This window comes from Ambystoma mexicanum, chromosome 6p (genome assembly GCF_040938575.1).
Source record: "Ambystoma mexicanum isolate Mex_15411 chromosome 6p, UKY_AmexF1_1, whole genome shotgun sequence".
Lineage (NCBI taxonomy): Eukaryota > Metazoa > Chordata > Amphibia > Caudata > Ambystomatidae > Ambystoma > Ambystoma mexicanum.
The window spans coordinates 1507383941-1507407844 of NC_090935.1; the positions used below are offsets into that span (position 1 = coordinate 1507383941).

Genomic DNA, 23904 nt, shown 5'->3' on the forward strand with positions numbered 1-23904 from the left:
TTCTGTGACATTCTACAAAGCATTCATGATGGAGGGATGCATTAACTACATTATAGCCAGTGCAAATCTCATCTCTCACAATCTTGATGGTATTGCTGACATACATCGATTGGACTCTGCTATATCTTCTTCTGTGCAGCTGGTGCGGCTGCAGAGCAGAGATTGATAAACCTGACAGATTTGAAAAATCTGGCACTGAGTCAGGAAAGAACTGTTACGAAAGGTCTTCTGCTGAAACATAACATGATAATCATTCCTCCCAAAAAGCATTACACTTAGTAGATCCGGGCCATAAGTACTCAATGCATGGATGTTGCCAATTAAGAGACCCATGATATGAAAGATGTTGTTTGCTGCCTTGATAAAATGGTTAGGACAACATGATCAGGTTGTCACACTTGTCAAAGCGTCTCCAGGCAGATGACCCTCAACAACCATGGATGATTCCACTGCCTGAAAACATTTGGGAGAAAGTTCCCATTGATTGTCCGGCTACTCCATCCTAAAATTCCTAGGTGAATATACAGAGATTCAAGTAATACCTTCCACTGTGATGGCAAGTAGGTGGGGTAGGTGACCTTACCCAGTCAAACACATTATTTGAATCAGTGTCCCATTATTTATTGCATTATGAACTGATGTCAACCGATGACCTAGTTTCAGATTTCCAGGATACTCTTTTATTTGGAAAACAAGTGCAAATTTATTGGATAACATGATTCAGTTAAAACCCACAGCACTGATAACTTAAACTCATCTTCATTCGATGACTTTGAAAAGTGCAGTAGTGTGTCTTTTAGCCCACGAAAAGTGCAAGTGCCTCCTAGTGCAATTCAAGCTCATGCAAATGACAGATTTCATACATCAATACGGGAACAGAGAACACTGTGTAGCCAAAATATCCTACACTGTATCTTACTACAACTGCATTGAATATTCAAAGTATAATTGAGTACATAATGAAAATGAATTATCCCCTTTTAAATTCGCATGGAAAACCCAACACCCATTTTTTATATGGTGGGTGCTGCTCTTTCCCTCAGGGGGCAATGTTCGCATTGTGTGTTTCAGCCCTTCATCAGGGAGTCCACTCATCCAAAGTGTCTCCCCACTCTTAGTTCATGGGCCTTCATAAGGAGTTAGCAACAAAGTGAACAATAGGATTATATCCACTGCCCTCCTTAGCACAAGACAAATACGTAGGTAACTATCTACAATAAAATAGATTCAAAACAACATCGATTTAAACAATGATAAAAACCGGACAATTAATTTAAACAAAAGGATGTGACCTTAAGAAGGACTAACCTTTGTAGATACTAACATTAGTGGAAGCAGGCTCGGAGGGGCACAACGGATCTCTTATTCTTGGAGACCCTGTATTTATTTTGTGCAGTAATTCACGTTGAACACAGGTTGTATTCAAATCCATCAACAACAGTACTATATTGGTCATGATGTAGTTCAATACATGCCTCATTTCCTGAACCAAGGCTCACCTTCTAAGATGCTGTCAGCTGTTTTTTTTCAGCATCCCTTAAAAACGTTTTCCTGGTTGTACTTTTGTTACTTCAGGCGTTTTAACCGTCTTGTGTACAAAAAATAATTACTTCAATACATCTGTCACATCAGCGAATCCAAAAACATGATGGACATTGCCCGTTTCAAAGACAAGGCCACGAGCTAATCATCCATGTGCAAATACATTCATGAGTTTACCAATTTAAATGAAGCACCCATGCTTTACTATATCGCATTTGGTCTGGTTTCACCTGCCGTGCGGCACCGAAAGAAACATTTATAAATGTTTCCGCTCAGCCTGGAAACTTTACTGTTTACGGCGAGCTTCTTTTATTCATGAATAACATCACAGAGATCACATAATGTCATCTCATATCGGCACATGTGTCTCCATCCTCAGAACCAATAGAATGGACAAAGTAAGAGACGGTGTCAACCGTATCAGCAACACCCGACTTGCCTTCAGGGAAATACCCTTACCTCCCCAACCAGGCTATAAGCTCTTCCTCATCAAGCTTCCAATCATCCCACAAACAACCATAAACTTCCTAATTGTTTACCGCCAACCCACCTACTCCAACTGCGCAGAACATGACATTCACCTACTCCTTTCTCCACTCATCAAACCAGCCACCAAAATCCTGGTATTGAGAGATTTCAACCTTGGCTACAATGATATTGCCGACTCCAAAGCCAAAGACCTCACAAATTCACTCACCGTACTAAACTTCACCTATCTCATTCAAACTTCCACCCACTAAAAAGGACGCACACTAGATTGAGTGCTCTCCTTGAACACCACCATCTCCATCACCAAGATAATTCCTGTACGATGGTCAGACCATTCAGTCATCAATCTCTCTCTCAGCCACGTCCAAAGTCCTAATAAAACAGATGCTAAACCCCCATCCTCTCTCACAACATGCACAGACTCACAGAAGCCTGCCTCGCCCCCAAACTGGAGTCAGACCTATACAAAAACAGAACCTCTCTCGATGACCCCTTAACCCTAGCCTCCGTGATCATTACAGCTCTCACACATACCATCAACCAACACACTCCAACCAAACCCAGAACCCCCAAACCAGGCAAAAAAAATCCAACATCTGGTTCACAGAACTGGATGGCAGCCCACATCCTATGCCTTAATGACAATAAGACTGAGCTACTCATTGTGGGCTTCCCTCACTGCCTAAAATCGCTCTACTCTTCCTACTCCTCCTTCTCGATTGACAGAACCATCATCCAGGTCTCCAAAAACATCAAGACCTGGGCGTTTACCTGGATGCAGATCTCAATATCTCCCGCCACATCAACGTGCTGGCCTCTTCCACAGCCTACACTGCCAAACTCATATCCTTGAGTAGGAAATTCATCTCACCTGCCAACTGCCTTAGCCTAGCGCAAGCTATCATTGCGAGCAAGCTTAACTACTGTGATGTTCTATTATCTGGAACCTCCTACAAAAACCTGGCGAAGCTTCAACTTCTACAAAACAAAGCATTAAGAGCTGCCCTAGGCCTCTGCCTCTCCGACCATATTGCAACAGCAATAAGGGAAGCACATTGGCTACCCATAAAAGCACTAATTGACTTTAAAACACTTATCCTAACACACTGATGCCTTCGCCACAACGCCCCCAAACCTGATCCGACACATTGCGCCCAAACCTGTGACCCAATGCCTCCAATCTTCAACCAGCCATTCTCTGCTCAACCCTAGATTTAACTGCAAGTGAGCAGGAGGCCCAAGCTCCTGTGTTACAGCACCTACCCTTTGGAACTCTCTCCCTGACCACACCAGCCTTCACTCTCGAGTTTCAAAAATATCTTAAAGACTTTACTTTTCAACAAATATGCATAACCTATGTTATTCACCTCAACACATGTATTGCTTTTTCTGTTACTATCTGTACATACAATTCCTGTACAAGCGCCGTGATACCTCAGGGTCTGAGCGCTATACAAATGAAAAAATAAAATACAATTTAGCAATTGTTGGACAAGTTTCTGTTTACCAGGGGGACAGATGAGGATCAATTCTGTCTTAGAGGGGTTCATTTTGAGGTGGACAGTCAACATCCAGGACTGGAGGTTGACTGGGTAATCCCGGAAACGACTGATGTGTTGTGGGCTTTTTATTCTCATGTAAAACTGAGTATCGTCCACGTGTTGATAGATGGCTCTAATTGGATCGTGAGTATTGTGCCCAGAGGATCCATGTAAAGCTTAATAAGAATCATTGAGAGGATGGAGCTTTGTGGCACCCTGAAGGAGACTGGGACCTTGTTAGAATGCAACATGTTCATCTGGATGATCTTGTGTCTGCCTGAGAAGATGGTGGTAAACCAATGCAGGACAGTGCCAGAGAATTCCAACCTGTCGGCGAGTAGGGAGAGGAGAATGTGGTATTGATGGTTTTGAATGCAGCCGAGAGATCAAAGAGGGCGACAAAGCTTGAATCACCTCTATCAATGATTAGGAAGGCATAATCCACCACATGAGGGTAGCATTCTCAATGCTACATTTGGGGTGGAACCTTGAGTGACAGTCATTTAGGAGGTTTAGTTCGATTCTGTGTAGCAACTACGTTGTCCAAGATTTTGCTGATAAACAGGAGATTCGTAATGGGCCGGTTGTTGGCCAAGTCGTCTAGGATCGTTTTTTGTCAAAAGAGCTCATATAAGACCATTTTTTAGGGTGTCCGGGAATGACCCTTCAGTGAGGGAGGCATTAATGAATGCATTGAGTAGTGGGCCCTTTGATTGTTTAATGATGGAGGCCCTGATGATATTGTCAGAGTAGGAAGTAGGTTTGAGGGAGGTGAACATTTTTAGGAGGTCCTGGGGAGAGAGAATTTAATCCAGAATGGCATTGTGTGTACTGGAGTGCAGGGGGTGGCTAACACTAGGAGAGGGGGCGGGGGGTTGACAATGATCTGTTGGAATTTTCAATGAAAAAGTTGTCGATTCTGTCGCATTTTTCCTGAGTTGCCAGCACCTCTTGGTTGTGGGTCTAGTACAATGCTTTTCTACTTTGAAGAGGGCTTTGCTCATGATAGAGCCTGCAGATTGTAAGCAGCTTTGGCCTCAGTGATCAGAATCGTATGGTTGGCGCAGAAAGGTTTGAGGTTTGTCATGGAAAAACATCAGAGCACTGTGGTAACCAAACTGCATACATCACTGCATGCTATTAAATGTCCCGAAAGAGGAATAGAAGAAATGCAATACAGTGTTTTAAGTTTTCCTTTAAGTCAAAGGGAGACATGGCGTCCTCTCTGCACCGTATGCGCAGTTCGCGGCAAAGTTACAGGTCATGATAAGTGTTTCGATGGCGATAAAATGATGCAGCGCAGGGTAAGAAGTCGCAGGTGGTGCCTAGTTAGAGCATGTGAAATAAAGAATGTAATTAGGAAGTTATGTTGTGTGACTGTGCATCCTTTCAACACCTAGCACCTAAAAATTGGAACGCACTCCCTACCGCGCTAAGGAACGAAAACTCATACCAAGCCTTCCGTAAAGTACTTAAAACCACGCTGTTTAACTAACTCCATCCTATCCTACTGTACCTAATCAAGCACAACTGTAAGTATATATGCATGAATGCTCTGCACGGTATCTGTATTTACTCCATGTACGCCTGTAACAAGTAAGCTTGCTTTCAGCGCCACGATGCCCATGGGCAGATGTGCGCTATACAAATCCAAATAAATAAATAAAAATCCTAGCTTTTAGAGGATATTACAACATCCAGCAGGCATTAAGCTGCCTGTCCAGCTCCTTTCTGGCCTCATGCTTTCCACATTAATATCAAACTGCCAGTTTAATTCTTTGCGGGCAGGGGGTAGGCACTGAGTTCAAATGTTTCATATTGATGTGAAATCAACATCTCCTCAAACACATTTTAGAAAAACAAATGAACAAGCAAAACTACCATACCCCTTCCTTCGCAGAACCCATGGTGACTTGACAAAGAAATGCTTAACCACTAATGCTTGCAATTAGTGTTCATTGAGAAATGCAGTTTGCATTCTGATGTTGTGAACTACTTTTACAACCCAGAGACTAGGTGAAATGGTTGCCTATTGAATCATGACCAGTGCCTCCAAGTGCCAAGAGAGGGACTGCTACCATTGCTGCTTAGTGGCCCCATATACAGGCTGCCACTTTCAGTCTTTCCTGTATTTACACTTTGCATGCTGGGGTTTGTAGTCCTATACATATATTGGAAAAACCAAAAGTACAAGTCACAGAATACAAATAGAAAAGCTATAACTGACACATCGTTTCCCGCTTATGGCCCATGTGCTTAACCCACAATTTTTCATTCTAAGGCACTATGAGTTAGGGCACACTTTTATGTACTACTGTTTTTCGACTGTTACAATTTAAAGAATAAATATAAGTTGTTTATTTGAAATGCTGCCCTGTGCTTTACTGTGGGAAAACCAGTGTTAATATTTGTGTTTCAGCCAAGAAGACGTCAGTGAAGTGGAGACTAGGAGCAGATAATGAAGTATGGGTGTGGGTTATGGGTGAACACCATTCTGACAAGTCATATGATGTGATCAGTGAGGAAATTATGAAAGCTCAAGAATTGCATCAATCTCCAAAAGAAAATGAGGAATTAAGGTATGTAATTTTATTTGGGTTGCCGGGTCATGAGAGATGTTATTATGTATATGCTGGTTTTATATAAATGGAGTTTTCTTTTGGCTTTCAAATATAAGATAGGTATGTAGGTATTGCCTCATGTTTACCTTAACAGAACTTTTTGAGACTTTGTAAAGAAATTAATATACTCGCCCGATTACCCGGCGATAATGTTCTGTACACAGATTCCTCCTTTCTTGCAATGGACATTATTGGCGAACAAAAAGAACCAACCCTAAACAAAAATTCCCACTATAGGCCTTACGCCAGCCTAAGGTTTCCTATATACCCCTTTTGCCCCACAGTATACCGTGTACATATATTTAGTCTTGAAGTGAGATTGAAGCTGATGCCACATGGGCTCCTTGATGGAGGACTGTACTAGTGAACAGCATGAGGAAAGAAGAGTTAGAGTAATGAAGATTACCGATATGTAAATCATGCCATAACCTCCTCATCTCCTTCCCCATCCAGGTGCTTACATACGGATGAGGATATAACTGAACGGCAAGTAGTCTGCTTATGTTTAAGTCACTGAAGAGTAAGGATAACACACCACCAACAAAATAATAATGCATGCAATATAATAATGATCCACAGCAATGTCTATGCAAATACTCACCAAGCTTTCTTAACCAACAGCATTACTTTGGTTCCAAAAATTATTGTTGCCTAACGTGCACCGCCAAACTGTTGTGGGACACAAAAGACGAGGAAATAGGCCTGGTGGCTGTCATTTAAATGTCCAGCAGGAAGGCACCTTTGGCCTCTGTCTTGGAGGCCATCATACTTCTGGTGCTCCTGCTTCCTCCCCTCCCAGAGTATTCAAATTGGCCATGCACATGTCAACGAGATACGTCTTCATCAGTCTCTCTAGAGTAGCAGTTAAAAGTTGTTGTCCCACCGGCCACACCAAAGATTAAGAAAATCAAATAATGTTTCCTAAATGGGAAGGAACGTTTCCAGTAAATACCCACTACCCTTATTACATTTTCTAGGTGCTACCATGCCTCCTTATCCACAGCATGCAAGGAAAGGGGTGATGTTTTGCTCAGAAATAAAAGTAGACAGCATTTTTTGGAATAATGATAATGATGTGTTATTTATATAGCACCTTAATCCAAAGCGCTTTACAGAGCACATATTTACATACAATATCACCCAACCGAAATTGGTACTCATTTATCGACCTCGGAAGGTTGAAAGGCTGAGTTGGCCTTGCGGGATTCGAACATGTGACCTGCAGATCACGCTCAGATCGCAGCAGCGAGCGCTCAACCCGCTGAGCGATCTTACCGGCGAATAAAAGCCAGACCAGGGCTGAAAATCATCCTGTCCAGAAACATCTTTCAAAATCATGGCTGGATATCAAGTACCCTAATTCTACCTGACTAATCAATGTTGTGAAGGCCACTAGGTAAAAGATTTTAGAGGAAAAAACATTACCTCCGCTATTGGTTGAAATGGATCGTCCTTGAGAACAGGGAAGATCGCCAGTAAACTCAGCACTCCTTCTAACCCATTTCCCTGTTGCTCCCATGGTTGCTGGGTTTGCACACCCCTGCCCCATGGTTTGATGGAAGTAGAGCACTTGTGTTCCTTTGCCTAATTAGCCCTTGAAATCCATTACTTCAGAGGATGAGCAGGTAGGTCATTGTTAGCATTTACAGAAACGTCCTGAAGTGATATGGTCAGCATGATGTTCAAACATTATTAAGAAGGGATTCAAAATAAGTCCCCTTTGATGTGGCATTCCTTCTTAATTTGAGGACCATAAGGTTTCCTTTTTACATGCTTGCTACTCAGCACATTATGTACAAGATTAACACATTCTTGCGGATGCTTTGATGAAAAGCCTTGCCTGCTTCTCCTGTCAGGCACATGGCTCAAACTATCCTTGTCACAGCGCCAACAGCAGAAAAGCATCTGCTTCCCTGGCCCTGCAGTGTTGCACAGCATTTGATAACCCAAGGATTCCCAATGTTTCCTAAGGGGGCTGTCCCAAGTGGGCCGGATGTTAGGGAATTGCCACAGGGGAAGTCACTTATAGTAGGAGCAGGGCGCCCCGGTTTTGAGAAAGAGATTCCGCCAAGCAAGAAGAGAGGTCTGTAATGGGTCATATCCACAGTCGTCATTGTAATCTCCTATTAGGAACAGGGTTCTATGGTCTGCCATGACGGCTTCCACGTGTTCTGTCCGGTCCAAACCAAAAAATGTTTGCTTATTGTGCCTGTGCAGCTATCCAGTACATTTCGAAGTGCGGAGCTGCAAAGCCACCTCTACCACAAAGCTGCCTCAATCCTCCAATTTCTTCCAGACCTCACCAGCGTTCCACAAGAACTGGGGCAGCAAGCCATGTATATGAGCAAATAATGTTTTACCTGGCCATACAGGAACAATAACAAAGGTGTACAGCAGTTTAGGAAGGATTAACATCTTGATGAGCACATGTCTTCCAGCGGGCAACAGTGGCATATGCACTGTGACAAATCTTCGGATGTCGTCCCTTCTTCCCTAGGGCTTCCCTTGAGGCCAGGGAGGTGGGGCTGCTACCTGATAGTCCCCCTGGGGGTGGTACTCAGCGGGAGGATCTCACGGGGAGGAATCCCCCCTATGGGACTTGGGACAACTCTTTAGGGAGAACGCGGTATGTCCAAAATACATTCCAACCTCCCTCGTCCTCATTCCCTGGGCACAATACACTTATTCCCTGCATATCCATGTACTTGTGTAAAGTAGATAGTCCAACCCACCTGAGAACCACTGAAATGAGGAAGAGTAGGGACTGCTTGTCTGAAGTATGCTGGAAAACTGGGGCGAGGAAGAATCCCGAAAACCCAATCAGGAGTGATCATACTTATACTGGGACGAAGAAGATGTGCAGAGCCATGAAGAGCACACATTTGAACCACAGTAAGCATCCCAGTTGATATGGACATTGTACACATATACAAAATTCAGGGGGGGTTCATGACAGCGTTGAATCTCCCGTGGAGGAACTGTGAGAGCCAGCAAAGTCCAGGAAAGGGAAGAAGGGGACTGGGATGCCGAGGTGGAAGCAAGAGAAGATCTACCCAAAGGAGAATTATCACTGCTGAGCCGCCACAGACCAAAGAAGGACCATGAAGATCGGTGAAGACCTGCAGCTGACTGCAGGAACCAACGAAGACCCAGAAACATTGCAGACCATGAGAAAAGGTACCCAGGTTGCCAGGAAGGTGCTGGGGCCCCGAGAAGGTGTTGGAAAGCCCACTGGGGAGGGAGAAGCTGAGAATGCATGGTCTGGGACACTGACAGAGGAACAGGAACTCTATTACACTTTTGAGGCGCATAATAGTACTTGGCAGGAGAGTGAACCAAGTCTATCAGCAAATTATAGCAAGAAAGGCAAGTCTGGGTCCCACACCCATAAGAGAAAGTAGTTACGAGTTTTTGGAGGAATATAAAGGGGGTCTGGGACCCCAAAGAGAAGAAAGAGGAAGACTTGGAAAAAAGCTTATACCTGGCAGGATAGTGAACCAGGTATAGGGGAAGCCCGAAAAAGGAAAGAGACTTCCTCCAAAGTACATCTTCCTTGTGGCAGTACCTGACAGGGGAGTACACCACATCCTCATAACACAAGTGCATGGGTCAAGCTTAACACACAAATAAAGCCTGAGAAATGCCAGGGAATGGGAGTAATTCCCCTGGTGTTGATGAACATTGTGAAAGCACCCTCTACTTAGGAAAACCTCTGCTGACTCCTCCATTCCAGCAAACTACCACCCTATCGCTATCACCCCTTTCCTGGGCAAACTTCAGGAGAAGCTGGCTATCTCTCAGCTCACCCTCCACACTGAAACTGCTGGTTGCTTCCATGACCATCAGTCTACCTTTAGAGCATCCAGAGGCACAGAAACTGTTCTTCTGAACACCTGTGAAGACCTGCTCTCAAATCTCGACACTAACACCCCCTATGTCCTCATTCTTCTTGACCTCTCCTCTGCCTTTGACACAGTAAACCACAACATCCTGATCGCACATGTGGATGACACCCTGGAAATCACAGGTCAGGCTTTAGCATGAATAGCCTCCATCCTTTCTGACCGCCCATCCCAGGTGGAACTTGGGTCCTTTCTCTCTACTATCACTCTTTCAACCCTGTGGTGTTCCCCAGGGTTCTAACCTATCCACCTGGTTCTTCAATTTCTACACGGGTGCCCTTGCATGTGTGATTGCCACTTTCATCTCTAACTTCCAGTGTTATGCGGATGACACGCAGCTCTCCTTTAGGCTACCCTCAGCTACCTCCTCCACCTCGCTTATATCTGACTGTCCGTAATTCAGTCATGGTGTGCTGCAAATGACCTCTGCCTCAACACCGGTAAGACTGAGATCGTTTGCATTGGGACTCCTGCTCCTGCTTTCCCACTCTCCCTCTGGCCGGCCTCCGTTGGCCCTGTGCCCGCCCCCACCTGCTAGGCAAAAAACCTAGGGTCATCTTCGACTCCACTCTCTCCTTCTCCACTCACATTTCGGACATCTCTAAAAAGTCCAACTACCAGCGGCACCTCCTCAGAGGTACTCTTCCTTTTCTCACCTTCCCCCAGCGGATCACTGTCTCCAGAGCCCTGGTTCTCTCAAAGCTGGGCTACTGCAACAGCCTCTTTCTCAATCTTCCTGCCTCTGCTCTGCGCCCTCTGCAACTCATACAGAACAGAACCACAAGACTTATCCTTGGCCTCAAGCCCAGGGACTGCATCTCTGCGTCGCTGAAATCCCTCCACTGGCTCCCTGTTGCTGCAAGGATCAAGTTCAACACCCTTTGCATTGTCCACAAGGTTTTCTGGGGCCTGGGATCTACCTATCTGCAATGTTGCCTACCTAAATACTGTCCTTCCGGTGCCCTCCACTCATCTACCTCCAACCTTCTGCGAGTGAGCCGGTTCTCCAAGCAGAGATTTAGAGGGAGATCTTTATCCTCTGCAGGGGCCTCACTCTGGAATAGCCCCCCTGCCGCACACCGTCTTGAGCCTGATCTCCTTAAATTCCAGAAACTCTTTAAGACATTCCTCTTCTCCTCTTCATTCTCTCTCCCTCTACCCTGCTAACCTTTCTTTCCGCTCTTTCCCTCTCTCCCTCCTTTTCCGCGCAGCCTGCTGACTGGCCGCCTGGTGTACCTCAGAGTCTCACAGGTCCCTAGCACCCTTGCCAGTCCTCTCGCACTTGCCTCCAGGCCTTGCACTTGCCTCGTTGTTACTGCACTTGGTCAATGACCCATGAGAGTGGCATCTCTCAGCACCTACCCCAGCTCCTGACTGACTGGGCGCACTTTGTCCCATCCCCCACACCCCCTCCCCTTTCTTGCACCTGTCTGCGCACTTGCACGATCTGAATGCACCATGCCTTTTTCCCTTGTCTCCCCTCCTTGCATGGTGGAGCCTCAGTGCACTTGGAAAACAGCAGAATCGTCGTTAGACCTATTTGCTGTTATCTACACTGTTAATTATATTATATGCACTTGTTCTATGCACCCACTCTGCCCGTGCAGACTTGTATCATTCATAAATTCAAGGGCTCTGAATTACCCTTGTTTTTTTTCTCTTGTTCCTTCCCTCCTTGAGTGCTTTGAAACACTTGGTTCGTGGGTAGGCGCTTTACAATAAACAATACCATACCAAAGAAGCCAAGAGAAGGGAGTCATTCTCTTGGCATTGTGAAGAGCCCGAGAAAGGCCAGGGAGAAGAGGTCTTTCCCCCTGGTGTGGATGACAATTGTCAAAGAAGCCAAGAGAACGGAGCCATGCTCTTAGCATTGTGAAAAGCCTGAAAAAGGCCAGGTGAGGTGAATCGTGTTTGTGAACATTGTGTGAGAAGCCAAGGGATGGGTGTAATTTCCTTGCCATTTGTAAGAAGCCCAAGAAAGATCACGGGGAAGGGAGTCATTGCCCCAGGCATTGTGAATTGCCCAGTAAAGGCCAGAAGAAGGAAGTCATTCATCCTGGCACTGTGAAAACTATCAAGAAAACTGGGGAAGGTTAGGGGGAGAGGGAGTCATCCCCCCCTAGACATTGTGAAGATAAGAGACTTTCTTTTTGCATGTACATTGGTGGCGTGCCAATCCTCAAAAGCTTTTGAGACTCATTGGATTTGCCCTTTTTGACAAACCTTTACAATTTCATCACTCGAAAGTGAACTGGTTTATCATCCAGAAGAAGGGAGCCATTCTTCTGGACCAAGAAGTTCATCTCTTTAATTCGTTTGATTTAGAGTATAATCGAAGGAAATAAGTTTTGACACATGACGGTGGACTAATTGTTTTGGACGGACATCCAGACGGAATCCTTAGTATTTGGCTGAGGCAGGGAAACCTCTCGTAGTCATAGGGTCAGGTGGGGTTTTTCTGTTTTATTTTACCTAATAAAAGTCTATAGCCACAAACATGCCACCTGTGTATCAGTCTCCTACTTCTACACCCTCACAGCGCCCTTTTAGTGAATCTCGTTGTCAAGTAATCTGCATGCACGTGTTAACAAGTAATGAGGACTTTGTGCAAGATATAATTACCCACAGATACCTGAACTTGTCCGGTGTCTATTTGAGGAATGCCCCTTGAGGGTTTGGTGTGACATCCGTTAGCGGAAAGATCTCAGACTTAGTGTAGTTTACGGTAAACCCAAGAATTCTCAAAAGTGTATAATGTCCTCCATAATGGGGTCTAGGTTCCGTTGCGGGTCCCTGACATAAAGTAAGATGTCATCTGCATAGAGCGAGATGGTCTCAGGGCGAACCAGCAATATGTATCCAAGGAGTCTTGTGATGGTCCCTAATTAAGTCTGCCATAGGCTCTGTCGCCAAAGCAAATAAAATGGGAGATAGGGGATAGCCCTGATGTGTGTCCCTTTCCAGCACCAGCGGTTTCGACAGAGTAGCGTTGACCAACACTCTGGCCAATGGGCAAGTGTAGATAAGTCTAATAAATTTAACCATCTGGTCACCCAGCCCATAATTAGTTAATGTATTGAAGAGGTATTGCCACAAAACCATGTTGAACGTCTTCTGCGCGTCCAGTGCGACTGCAGAGGCCTCGGGTAATATACGGGCCCTTATATTGAAGCGTTGACATATATTCAGGGCGGTAGAGCATCCCGGGATGAATCCCGCCTTATCGTGGTGGATCATATGGGGAATCAGTGGTAATAGCCGATTAGCAATGATTTTGGCATATATTTTGGCATCCATGTTCATTAACAATGGCAAATACAAACTACATTCATTATTAGGCTTTAGCAATACTGTTATCATGGCTTCACGGACAGATTCTGCCAGTAGGGAATTTGAAAGGAACTCTTCCCAGACCTTCAGGAGATACGCAGCCAGGACAGTACCAAATTCAATATAGAACTCAGCAGCCAATCCATCCGAGCAAGGGGCTTTGTTTCTCAGGAGATCTTTTATTACTCGCATAATGTTTCTATGCAAAACGGGGCGTTATTCTGTTCCCTAGCATTGTCTGACAGTATGGATATAGGGATATTATTCAGCAGTTCCTGGACCTCTGCTTCCCCTTTGGGGTTATCGGCACGGTACAACGTTTCATAAAAGGTATGGAAAACAGCTGTGATCCCGTCATCAGTGTAGCGGGTAGCCCCCTGATCATCAATAATCCTGTCTATGTGGTGTGAGCCACTTTCCTGCTGTATCAGTCTCACTAACCCTATGCCAGGACATTCCCCTTCCCCATATCTTCTAGCCGCCATAGGGTTTCAAAAGTATTTGAGCTCCCTGGCCACATTGTTTCTAAACTGTTCGATGTTAGTGCAGCTAAGGCCTCCTGACTAGTTTGAGAAGTATAGGTATTTTCCAAATCTTTGAGCCTCTCTTCACACTTTTCATCTAATGGTTTTGAGGACCCACAGTGTGCCACTGGTCACCGCATTGTTGTCATTGTGTAGGAAATACATACGGATATCGTGCTCAATGTCTGTTTTGAAAAGTTGGTCTACTAGGGCCTCTGATTTAAATCTCCAGGCTGTGTGCTTTCATGTTTGGGGACCCATATCTAGCTGTAACAATACTGGCAAGTGATCTGAGAATGTTCGTGGGTATATCTCAGTGTTGGCGACCTTACTTTTAGAAAAAAACTTTTTATTGTGTATACAGTCTAAAAAGAAAACTTTAACACATTCATAAAATGATAAAATAGAGAAAATTAGTCCACACTTAATCCTTATAAAACATAAATTGCTTTTTAAAAGAAAAGAAGAACATCAGAAGCAAAATAAATACATTTGATATCATTAAAGGAATCCAATCACAAGACAATTCATATAAAAAGCAATCCAATATGAATAATAAAAGGACATTTCACATCAATCAAAACCTATGGGAGGATTTTGTTACTCACTGCTGATCTGGCCGGGGCCTTGCTCAGGACCCCTAATCCACAGATCAGGGGGAGCTGCTCTGGGAATGTTCAGCCCAAGCTGGTATAACCTCCCAATACAGGAAGGTAACCAGAACAAGGCCTCCTCAACTAGAGGTCCTCTTTAATGCAATAAACCCATCTGCTGTTTAAGTAATAACAGATAAAGGGGATGATTACCCAAAAGAGCGGGAAACCACACTGCTGCGCCAAGCCTGCAAAGGAAACAAGAAACTGATTAGCGTAGCCAGGAGACAAGCCTGAACTCAGTATTCCTAATAGCAATGAGGATACCTTCAAGCCTTGAGCTGGAGAACAATGGTATGGGAAACAGTAGTACTGAAGGAACCAACCCCTAGGGAAAAGGAGATCTAATTACTAACACACAAATAATACAGGATACCTTTTATAGGCTGTTAATAAGGAAAGCTTACCCTGAAGGGTCTTGAAGGAGACAGTGTAGGTAGGGAACGACAGTGTAAAAGAAAAAAATGGGAAGTTTAGTAAGGAGTTCTCCCCGGGCGGCACACGGAGCGCAGCTATAGCCGAGTTGGTGCAAGGAAACAGGATAGCGTCCAGATTTGCATAAAAATGGTCCAATACACACACCGCTGAAACAAAGTCATTGTGAGGTCCAAAAACAGGTTCCACTAGGTCGGTCACAGGGGATGGTTCATGGGTTGCAGCTTGGTCAGCCAATGGTAACTACAGATGAGGTAAGACTGTAACATGGAGGGCGCTTATGTAAGTTTGTTCGGTATGCTCGTAGGAAAGCATGGAAGCCAGGCGAAATGGCAGGAATGAGTAGCGTGCCTGTGGACAGATGGCTCGGAGAGCGGCGTGTCGGGTATGCGATCCAAACCCGGGAATGACCAAAAGGAAGCCGCACACCACGACCAGCGCCAGATGGAGCAGTTCGGAAACAGGCAGGTGACGTACTGAGGCGTTTAGAAAAAGGAGTCCGTAGGCAGTCCGAGTCAATCCAGGAGAGACGCATAGCAAGGGAACAGGCAGAGGAAGTCCGATAAGAAGTCCGAAGTCGTAAATGAAGGATCTGGTAACAAGGAATAGACCGATAGAGTAATGCTTAATTAGAAGCGCCTTTCAGGAGCGAGAGGAGCGATTAAATGGGCTCAGCTGGAGGCAGAGCTTGCGCGGACGTGCAACACGCTGCAAGCTTGTCACGTGACTGGGACGCAGATTCCCGTACCCAGAGACGCTTCGTCTCCAGGGCAATCGCCAACGCTGTAAGCATGGAACAGCGAATCTCCTGGCCTTATAGAGAAATGGACGCCTAATGCCCGGGAACCGTGCAAGCCGCAGGGCCGTAGATGTAACAGATAGATATCTAATGTCTCGAAAACAAAGTTAGAAGCGTCAGCTTTTACTTAGTTCCTCCAATAATTTCACATCATTTTCAAATTTTCGCAGTTGTCTATTTACACATTTCCATACTTGTGTTATGGCTATGATCTTACTACGGCTATAACCGGACAAACAGCCTAACCAGAAATACTCATGGGTTATATCATCAAGATCTTCTACAAATTTATAATAATAATAAGCATAGATAGGTCTCATCGTAGGGCAGTTGGTGAGTACATGTCTGGCTGTCTCTATTTCTAGTTTATTAGAGCAGATTCTACAAGTTCTTTCATAGGCAGGGATTCCAGTCAAAGCCCCTCTGATTTCAAGTACATCAATGCGGTTTAGTCTAATATTCATAAACAGCCGACGCGTTACCAGGGATGGGAGGAGCTTTAGATATTCTTGTGGCTCCTGGAAAAGTTGCATAAAGATTTCATACTTGCAACTTTATCATGGCTATTAACCCAATCTAGCTTCTCAGCTGCATTTTTGCAAGGATTTAAGCATTGCACCTTCACTGTATTCCCACCTCGGTGTCCAGCACAACTTCCTAAAGAAATCCTCGTTCATGGTTTTGAATTTAGTCATCACCACACTGGTGCGTTTCTCCAGCGGTGAACAAAGTATCATCAGGAATGAATCTGGAGTAGAGAACATGATCTTAAGATAGAGCTTTGCTCTATTCAGGTTAATCAGGGTATATTCATGTTAATCAGGGTACCTTACCCACTACGTGACAGGACAGCAAGAACATATTGATTCTTGAGGCCATATTCTGGCCATATTTTGCACAGTAGAATAATACGTAAACTTACATGCATGGGGGAGTAGTGTTCTCCACACATCACAAAGTTTCTATTTGAAATTATTTTTATTGATTTTACAACAAATGCGAACAACAAGAAAACATGCACAATAGGCAAATAAATGTGAACACTGCAGAGATATACTAGTAGCAGAACATCATCTGTCCCATATGTAAAAGAAAAGTGGAAAAATAAAATGAAAGAAAGAAAAAGGAAAAAAAACAGGGGTGGGAGGTTGAGGGGTCAGGCATACAGCACATTGAATGTGTCCCAAATCTTGGAGTATGTGTCTAATTTCCTTTGAATGTGATGTTGTTATGTTGATTTATACCACGCACCGATACCACCCAAGGACATTCTCCAGGCGCTCATATGGCTCTGCAAGAAAGAGGGAGGGGTTGGTTAGTGAGGGAAGAATGATAGGATAGGTCCAGAACCAGGAGAAACTGGCATCTGTGTGTGTTGGTTTGCAGATGGTAGGTTGCATTCACTGGCTTGTTGTATCCATAGAGGTAACCTCCAATGTCTGGGGCGTTTTCTGTGTGGCTGTTTGTTGTGTTGGGGGTGTGTCTGTGTTTTATGTGTATATTGCTGGTATTTAGGGTTTTGCGCACTGGCTTGTTGTATCCATACAGGTACGGTCCAATGCCTGGGATGTTTCTATTAGACTGTTTATGTTGGGGGTGTGTATGTGTGTTTTATGTGGAGATTGGAAAGTGTGTAAGGTTGGGCGCACTGGCTTGTTTTGGCCGTACAGGTAAGGTCCAGTTTCCGGGTTTGTTTGTTGTAAGTGTGAGTTGCTTGTGTTGGGTTTGTGTTAGGGTATAGGTTGGCTAGCCCAGTGGACGTGTATATTGTTTGGGTGGTGTGTTTGAGTAGGTAGAAGCGGGGGGTTAGTACTTTGGCTATTCACTAAATTCTACTATATGCTAATATACAAAATCCTATCTGTTGTGACAAATTACTAATCTCCATAATTCTTAATCTGACGCATGGTTAATATTCTCAGTTCTTTCTAAGTGTGACGCAAGACTAAACCTCACAATTCTATCTGTGTATCACACATGACTTGACTTCACAATTCTATCTAAGTGTGACGCATGGCTAAATTTCACAATTCTATCTAATAATCTGAAAGGAGACCTTCTCTGTGCTAGATAAAAGTGATAAATCATGCTTTTCCAAAATTTCAAGATATGTTTTTTGGCCATTAAAAGGGCCCTATGGAGGCCACCAGGGGGTGCATGGAAGAAAGCTAACTTCTCAACACGCTCCCAGACTGCACCAAGCCCCCCTCAACCTTCTGAAGTGCAGATCTGGGGCTTTCCCCCCTGCGAGGAGTGTCTGTGGCACACTTGTTCCAAGTTTGGAGTCCATCTGAGGTCGGGAGCGGAGATAACCGTGCATCAGGCAACAGCAGGAGGGATGGATGTCCCGGCCCATGGCAGTGATCAGTGGAATCCTACTAGAGGTTGCGTGTGAGCCAGGAGCCTTGGCGAGATGGCCTTGCCCACTCCGAGGCACTGAGTGATCTGCCCAATACAGGGACCTGGCGTTCTACGGCCCCACGTGCAGCCCCGCTCCAGCAGGGGATGTGAGGAGGATCGCAGAAAGGATGGGTGCTACCCTACTATGCTAAAACCCATATGATAAGGGTAAGCAGGCAGGGGAACAGAAGTGGTGCAGGCAGAAGAGCCGGGCTCTGCAGAGCTCTTCGGCAGTAGCCCTTTATGTCCATGTGGCACAGACCCAGGGAGGAATGATGTGCACCGTCCCCACAGTGGGTGCTGGGGGAGGGCCTGCTTTCAGAGGCAGCTATCACAACATCCAGCATAAGGACAGACCAGTGGAGCCTGTGGGGGCCACATCGATAGTAGGCGGGTGGCGGGAGTCACTGGGTCCTGTGCCCCTGGAGGGGAAGGTGACCACCCCGTTCAGTGGAACGTTGGATTGTGGGGAGTGGGTACATGCAGCAGTGGGGAGCTGATGCCTAGTGGTGGACACGTGTGACTTACTTAGTCCCCTGCCAGAAGCAAGAATGCAGACCCTGGGAATTCACAGATGCCCATAAAGTGAAGACGACTTGTTTGGGAATAGCGTGAGGGGAAGCCCCCTCTTGGCGCAAAGGTAGTAATCTGTATAAGGATCTACAGGATTCTCACCAACTGGGAGCCATTGCAACGTTAATCCACGAAATTTTCCCCCACATTCATGACCTAAAGTCATCTTCCCTGTGGCTGTTTCTATAGACTCCCCCCCAGGGGCACCCTGCCTCCTCAGAGGGGGTGCAGGGACAGAGACCCCTGTGAATGCAATAAACAGCTTCCAAGGCGGGCCACACATCTGCATCGACCTGTGACCAATGGTCCCCATAGGCCCAGAGAGGTTTACCTGACCTGAAAGAAGTGCCGAAGCGAGCCCCAAATGCAGTGGTCCTCTAAAGTGGTGAATCCAAGGAAATGGGGCAGGAGGAACTGGTTCCCAAGTGAGACACATGGGGTTCGAGAGGAGCACCAATTGGCTGGCTGTAGATGATCTAGAGAGCAGCGCTACAGAAATTTAAATTTCAGGCCCCTACGGCAAACACTGACCTTATTGAACCGGACTGAGCTGTTACTATGGCGGATGACCCAGTATCCACATAGAAAGACATTGCAGCGCTTATGGAGGAAATAAGGGGCATGAACACAGCGCTGAGCCAAAGACTCGACAAAATGGACCAGAGGATAGACTCAATTGATGATAGGGGACAGGGCCTTGAAAGCAATCAGTATATTAAACGTTATATGTTTTTATAAGTTCCAGAAAGTGTTTTTACAAAGGTTCCTAGGGGCACTGCGGGCTCAGGTGTTATGGACTTCTCAAAAGGGTGGTCTGAGGAGTTAATCTAGGTGGGCAGGGCTTTGGAAGAGGCAAAATGGTATCAATGGGTGAAATAACATTCGGCTACCTCAGAGGGCTTAATTCACCATGTTAGAGGTTGATGGTTCTGTAGGAATTTAGGAGGGCCAAATTGGACTGGATGTGTTTACAGGAGACACACTGACAGAAGGGAACCCCGTCTGAACGCCAGAGAGTTGGGAAAAGTGTTCACGGCCTCTGACACAAGGAAAAAGAGGGGCGTGTCGGTTCTGGTCTCGGCCCTTCTAGGATTCCTTGCAGAAGGGGTATTGTCGGACCAGAATGGCCAGTATGTATTTGTTAAGGAGAAAACTCAATTCGGGTCAAGGTGACTTCTGGGAAGAGTGTAATGGATACACTGATTCTGTTTGTGGAGGGCCGACTGGTGGTTGGGGAGATTTCAACATGGTGTTAGACCCAGTGAAAGACTGCAAGAGAATGGGGAAGGAATCAGCATCCCGCTCATGTGATGGGGATTCGGATTGTTTTAGTAGAGTGAATGAGGTCTTGGGCTTGATAGATTCACTATCCCCCCACCCCCTTCCAAAGGAGAGAGGCCATTTACTTATTTTTCAGCAGTACACAACTCTTACTCGCGGATAGATTTTATCTTAGTGGACGCAAATTTAAAGGCGCAGGTCTTGGACTCCCAGGTTGCCCCAATCCCATGGTCAGACACCTATGGTGAGGGTGGTTGTGGGCTTGGGATGGACATTAGGCCCTCCAGGGAGTTGGAGATGTAACAATTTCTTGCTGAGGGACTGGGAGGTGATACAAGAACTGCTCACATCGATCAAGGACTACTTTGTTTTTATCGACACAGGGGAGGTGGGTGTCTAGTCCCTCTGGGATGGTTTCAAGGCTACGATCTGGGGAGTTCTGATAAGGATTGGGTCCCACAAAAAGAGAAAGAGAGGGGAGCAGGAATGCAACCTTTGCTGAAGAATAGCCGAGTTGCAACTGGGGGTTCACAGGGCACTTCACTGTCTCCTGCAGTGGCGTGTAAACTCTGACAGTATAAAATGCAACTAAATACTATTTTGGTTCAAGATACAGAGAACAAACTCCTGTTCTTGAAGCAGAAATACCATAAAAGAGGGGACCAGGCAGACAAGATTCTAGCGTGGGGATTGATGGAGGAGAAAATGCATAGAACCATTGGGAGTATTAGGACCGAGGAAGGGGGCATGGTGTATGATCAACAGGGCATCAGGAGGGAGTTTGCCAAATATTATGAGAACCTCTACACCTCAGAATGGAAGGGGGAAGAGGGACAGATCGACACTTTCTTAGAGGACCTTTCCCTCCCCGGCCTTTCCCATGACATGGCAGAGAACCTGACCGACCCATCACAGTAGAAGAAGTGCAACTATCCATAAAGGGCATGAAGCCAGGGACAGCCCCAGGGGAAGATGGATTCTCTATGAAGTTCTATAACATGTTTAGATCATTTCTCGCCCCTTATTTAGTCTTTAATGCATTCCTAGAGGGGGAAGCTCTGCCCGCCATAATGTTGCTAGCAACAATAGTAGCCATTCACAAGGAGGGGAAAGACCCCACCAATTGCTCCTCATATAGGCACATCGCCCTCTTGAACAATGACCTTATGATCCTGGTGAAAATCTTGGGAACGAGATTGGAGATATTGTTGCCATCACCGGTTCACTGCGACCAAGTAGGTGCCGTCCGGGGAATACAGGGGTCAGATAACGGAAGACTATAGATTTAATTCACTGTGCCCAATCAGCAGACCTAGATGCCTGTCTAATAAAGCTTGACTCAGAAAAAGCATTTGATAGGTTGGAATGGCCCTTTATGATGATTTGTTTGGGAAGCTAGGGTTTGGGACAAAATTTGAGGTGAGCTATGGCACTTTATAATGGCCGTAGGGCGAGTGTTCTTATAAACCGTGGGCTCTCTGAGTTATTTATACTGCCAAGGGGTACAAGACAGGGCTGTCCCCTTTCACCATTACTGTATGCCTTGACTATGAAACCTCTGGCAGTTTCAATTAGGGAAAACCAACGGATTAGGGGTATAATTGGTGATGAGATTGAGTTCAAACTTTCGCTCTTTGCGGATGATATATTGGGTTACCTCACCGACATACAGCATTCACTCCCGGCTCTCATGGAACAAATTTCGATATATGGCGGCCTCTCGTGTCTTAAAATCAAAGTGGAAAAATCACGTATTATGCCCAATACAAAAACAAAGTCCCCATCTAGAATCATGGAGTGGATATCAGTGCATGAGGGTCGAACAGGAATGCATACAATATCTGTGGATCCAGTTCACGAGAGATCTGGGGGAGATGGTGAAGGCTAGTTACGATCCCTTACTAGATGGTTTGAAATCCCACTTAAAGAGATGGGCCCCCTTGATTGTGCCATGGTATGGACACATGATCTCCACATAAATGAATGTAACCCCCCGTCTTCTGTATTTATTCACTGCCATCCCGTGTCAGCTCACAGAGAAATATTTTACTGAACTGTTGGGAGAATTCCACAGCTTTATCTGGCAAAATAAAACCTCTAGGGTTAAAATGGCAATGCAAACTCTCCCAAGGGTTTGGATTCCCCGATATTCGCTTGTATTACAAGGCAGCTGAACTGTTCTCTCAAGTTATTCTTTGATAGTATGCTTGATCTGGACTTCCATCAAATTGTGTTATCTTCAGCACATAAGCTGGGGAATATACTTGATCTGATCTTTGTTACTAATACCTTCAGTCAGTTGATCCGATGGTATTGATAGACAATTTTGTAATCACATGTAGGCTCAACGGATTGACACCATGTGCTAAGATACCTGTCCCTAAAATTTGGCTTTGCTCATGGCGGTCTGTCAATTCACAGGATTTGGTCTCTCTTGTTGCAGCTAAATGCCAAAATTAGCGACATCCGCCATAACATTGCTAAGACCACCCTTGTTGCTCATGGTAATGATATTGAATTTAATCAGAGTGCACCATTATTTGGACTGCCTGAATGGTCAGCTTTGCCTCTATTCTCGGAAGAAGCAGTCATAGCAGCCATTCATAAGATCAAATCTTGTTCCACCTCTGATGCCATCCCGGTAACGATCATGAAAACTATCTCCCCTGATCTTCTAAGGGAAATTACCCCAGCTATTAACAATTCCTGCCAGCTGGGGACCATTCCTCCAGAGTTGAAAGCTGTCAGAGTGATCCCTTTCATAAAGAAGCCCACTCTAGACCCCACTCTTCTGGCCAATTTCCGTCCTAACTTACTCCTTCCCTTCCTTGCTAAACTATTGGAATCTTTGGTCTCTACCTTACTCTCTTCCTACCTGGACTCTTAATTTCTTCTTGACACCGGGCAGGCCGGCTTCAGAACTGGCAGAGGCGCAGAGAGTGTTCTGATCTCCATCCAGGACAATATGGCCAGACTGGTGGACTCGGGGGTGTGGGGGGTGGCGGAGGGGTGTAGCCCTGATTCTACTAGATCTGTGTTCGGCTTTCGACACTGTTGACCACCCCATCCTGTTGTCCCGTCTTGGGTATATCTGTGCAAGTACTGGCTTGGTTCACGTGTTCCTGGCGGATCGTACTCAGACTGTCTCTATGCCTCCCTTTCTATCTATTCCATGTCCTCTTAACTGTGGAGTGCCGCAGGGTTCCTCACTATCTCTGATTCTTTTTAACATCTATATCTGGGCACTAGTTTGTCTCATTCACTCCTTCGCCGTCAGATGTTATTCGTATGCTGACGACACTCAGATTCTGATTCGTTTAGATTTAGGTCAGACTGAGACGGCGTCGTGCCTGCGGGAATGCCTGACGGCCGTGGGTAAGTAGGATCAATTTGGGTGTCCTCTTTCTGGCCTGCTTCTTTGTGCAACCTTCCCATTCCCACAGGGAAGGTAAAGAATCTGGGTGTTACACTATCAGCCTCTCTCTCCATGGAGAGTCAGGTTGCTACTGTATGTCAAACTGGCCACCTGCAGTTGAAAGTTCTTTAAAAAAGTGCTGCCTTTAATATCTGAGCATCTTCGTCCTTCGGTGGTAGCTGCCCTAATTCTATCATGGCTGGACTATTGTAACTCCCTATATTTAGCCCAACCAAGGGGCCTTATTCAGAGGCTACAGCACCTGCAAAATCTGGCTGCAAGAGTAGCTACTGGCTCCCCCTATGGAGCACACATTTTCCCTGTTTAGCGCTCCCTCCTTTGGCGCCCAGTGTATCAGCATATTCTATTCAAGGCTCTGTGCATTGTGCACTGGGCGAT

At 45.5% G+C, this 23904-nt stretch overlaps 1 protein-coding gene across 2 annotated transcripts in view; it reads left to right on the forward strand.

The window, feature by feature from the left end:
- SH2D4A (SH2 domain containing 4A) overlaps positions 1 to 23904 on the forward strand; it is a 575867-nt gene that overhangs the window by 162051 nt on the left and 389912 nt on the right. For both annotated transcript variants that reach the window (XM_069626354.1, XM_069626355.1), the window contains one exon: positions 5992 to 6151. In XM_069626354.1, the coding sequence (XP_069482455.1) occupies positions 5992 to 6151 (160 nt within the window). The remainder of the gene's footprint in view (positions 1 to 5991; positions 6152 to 23904) is intronic.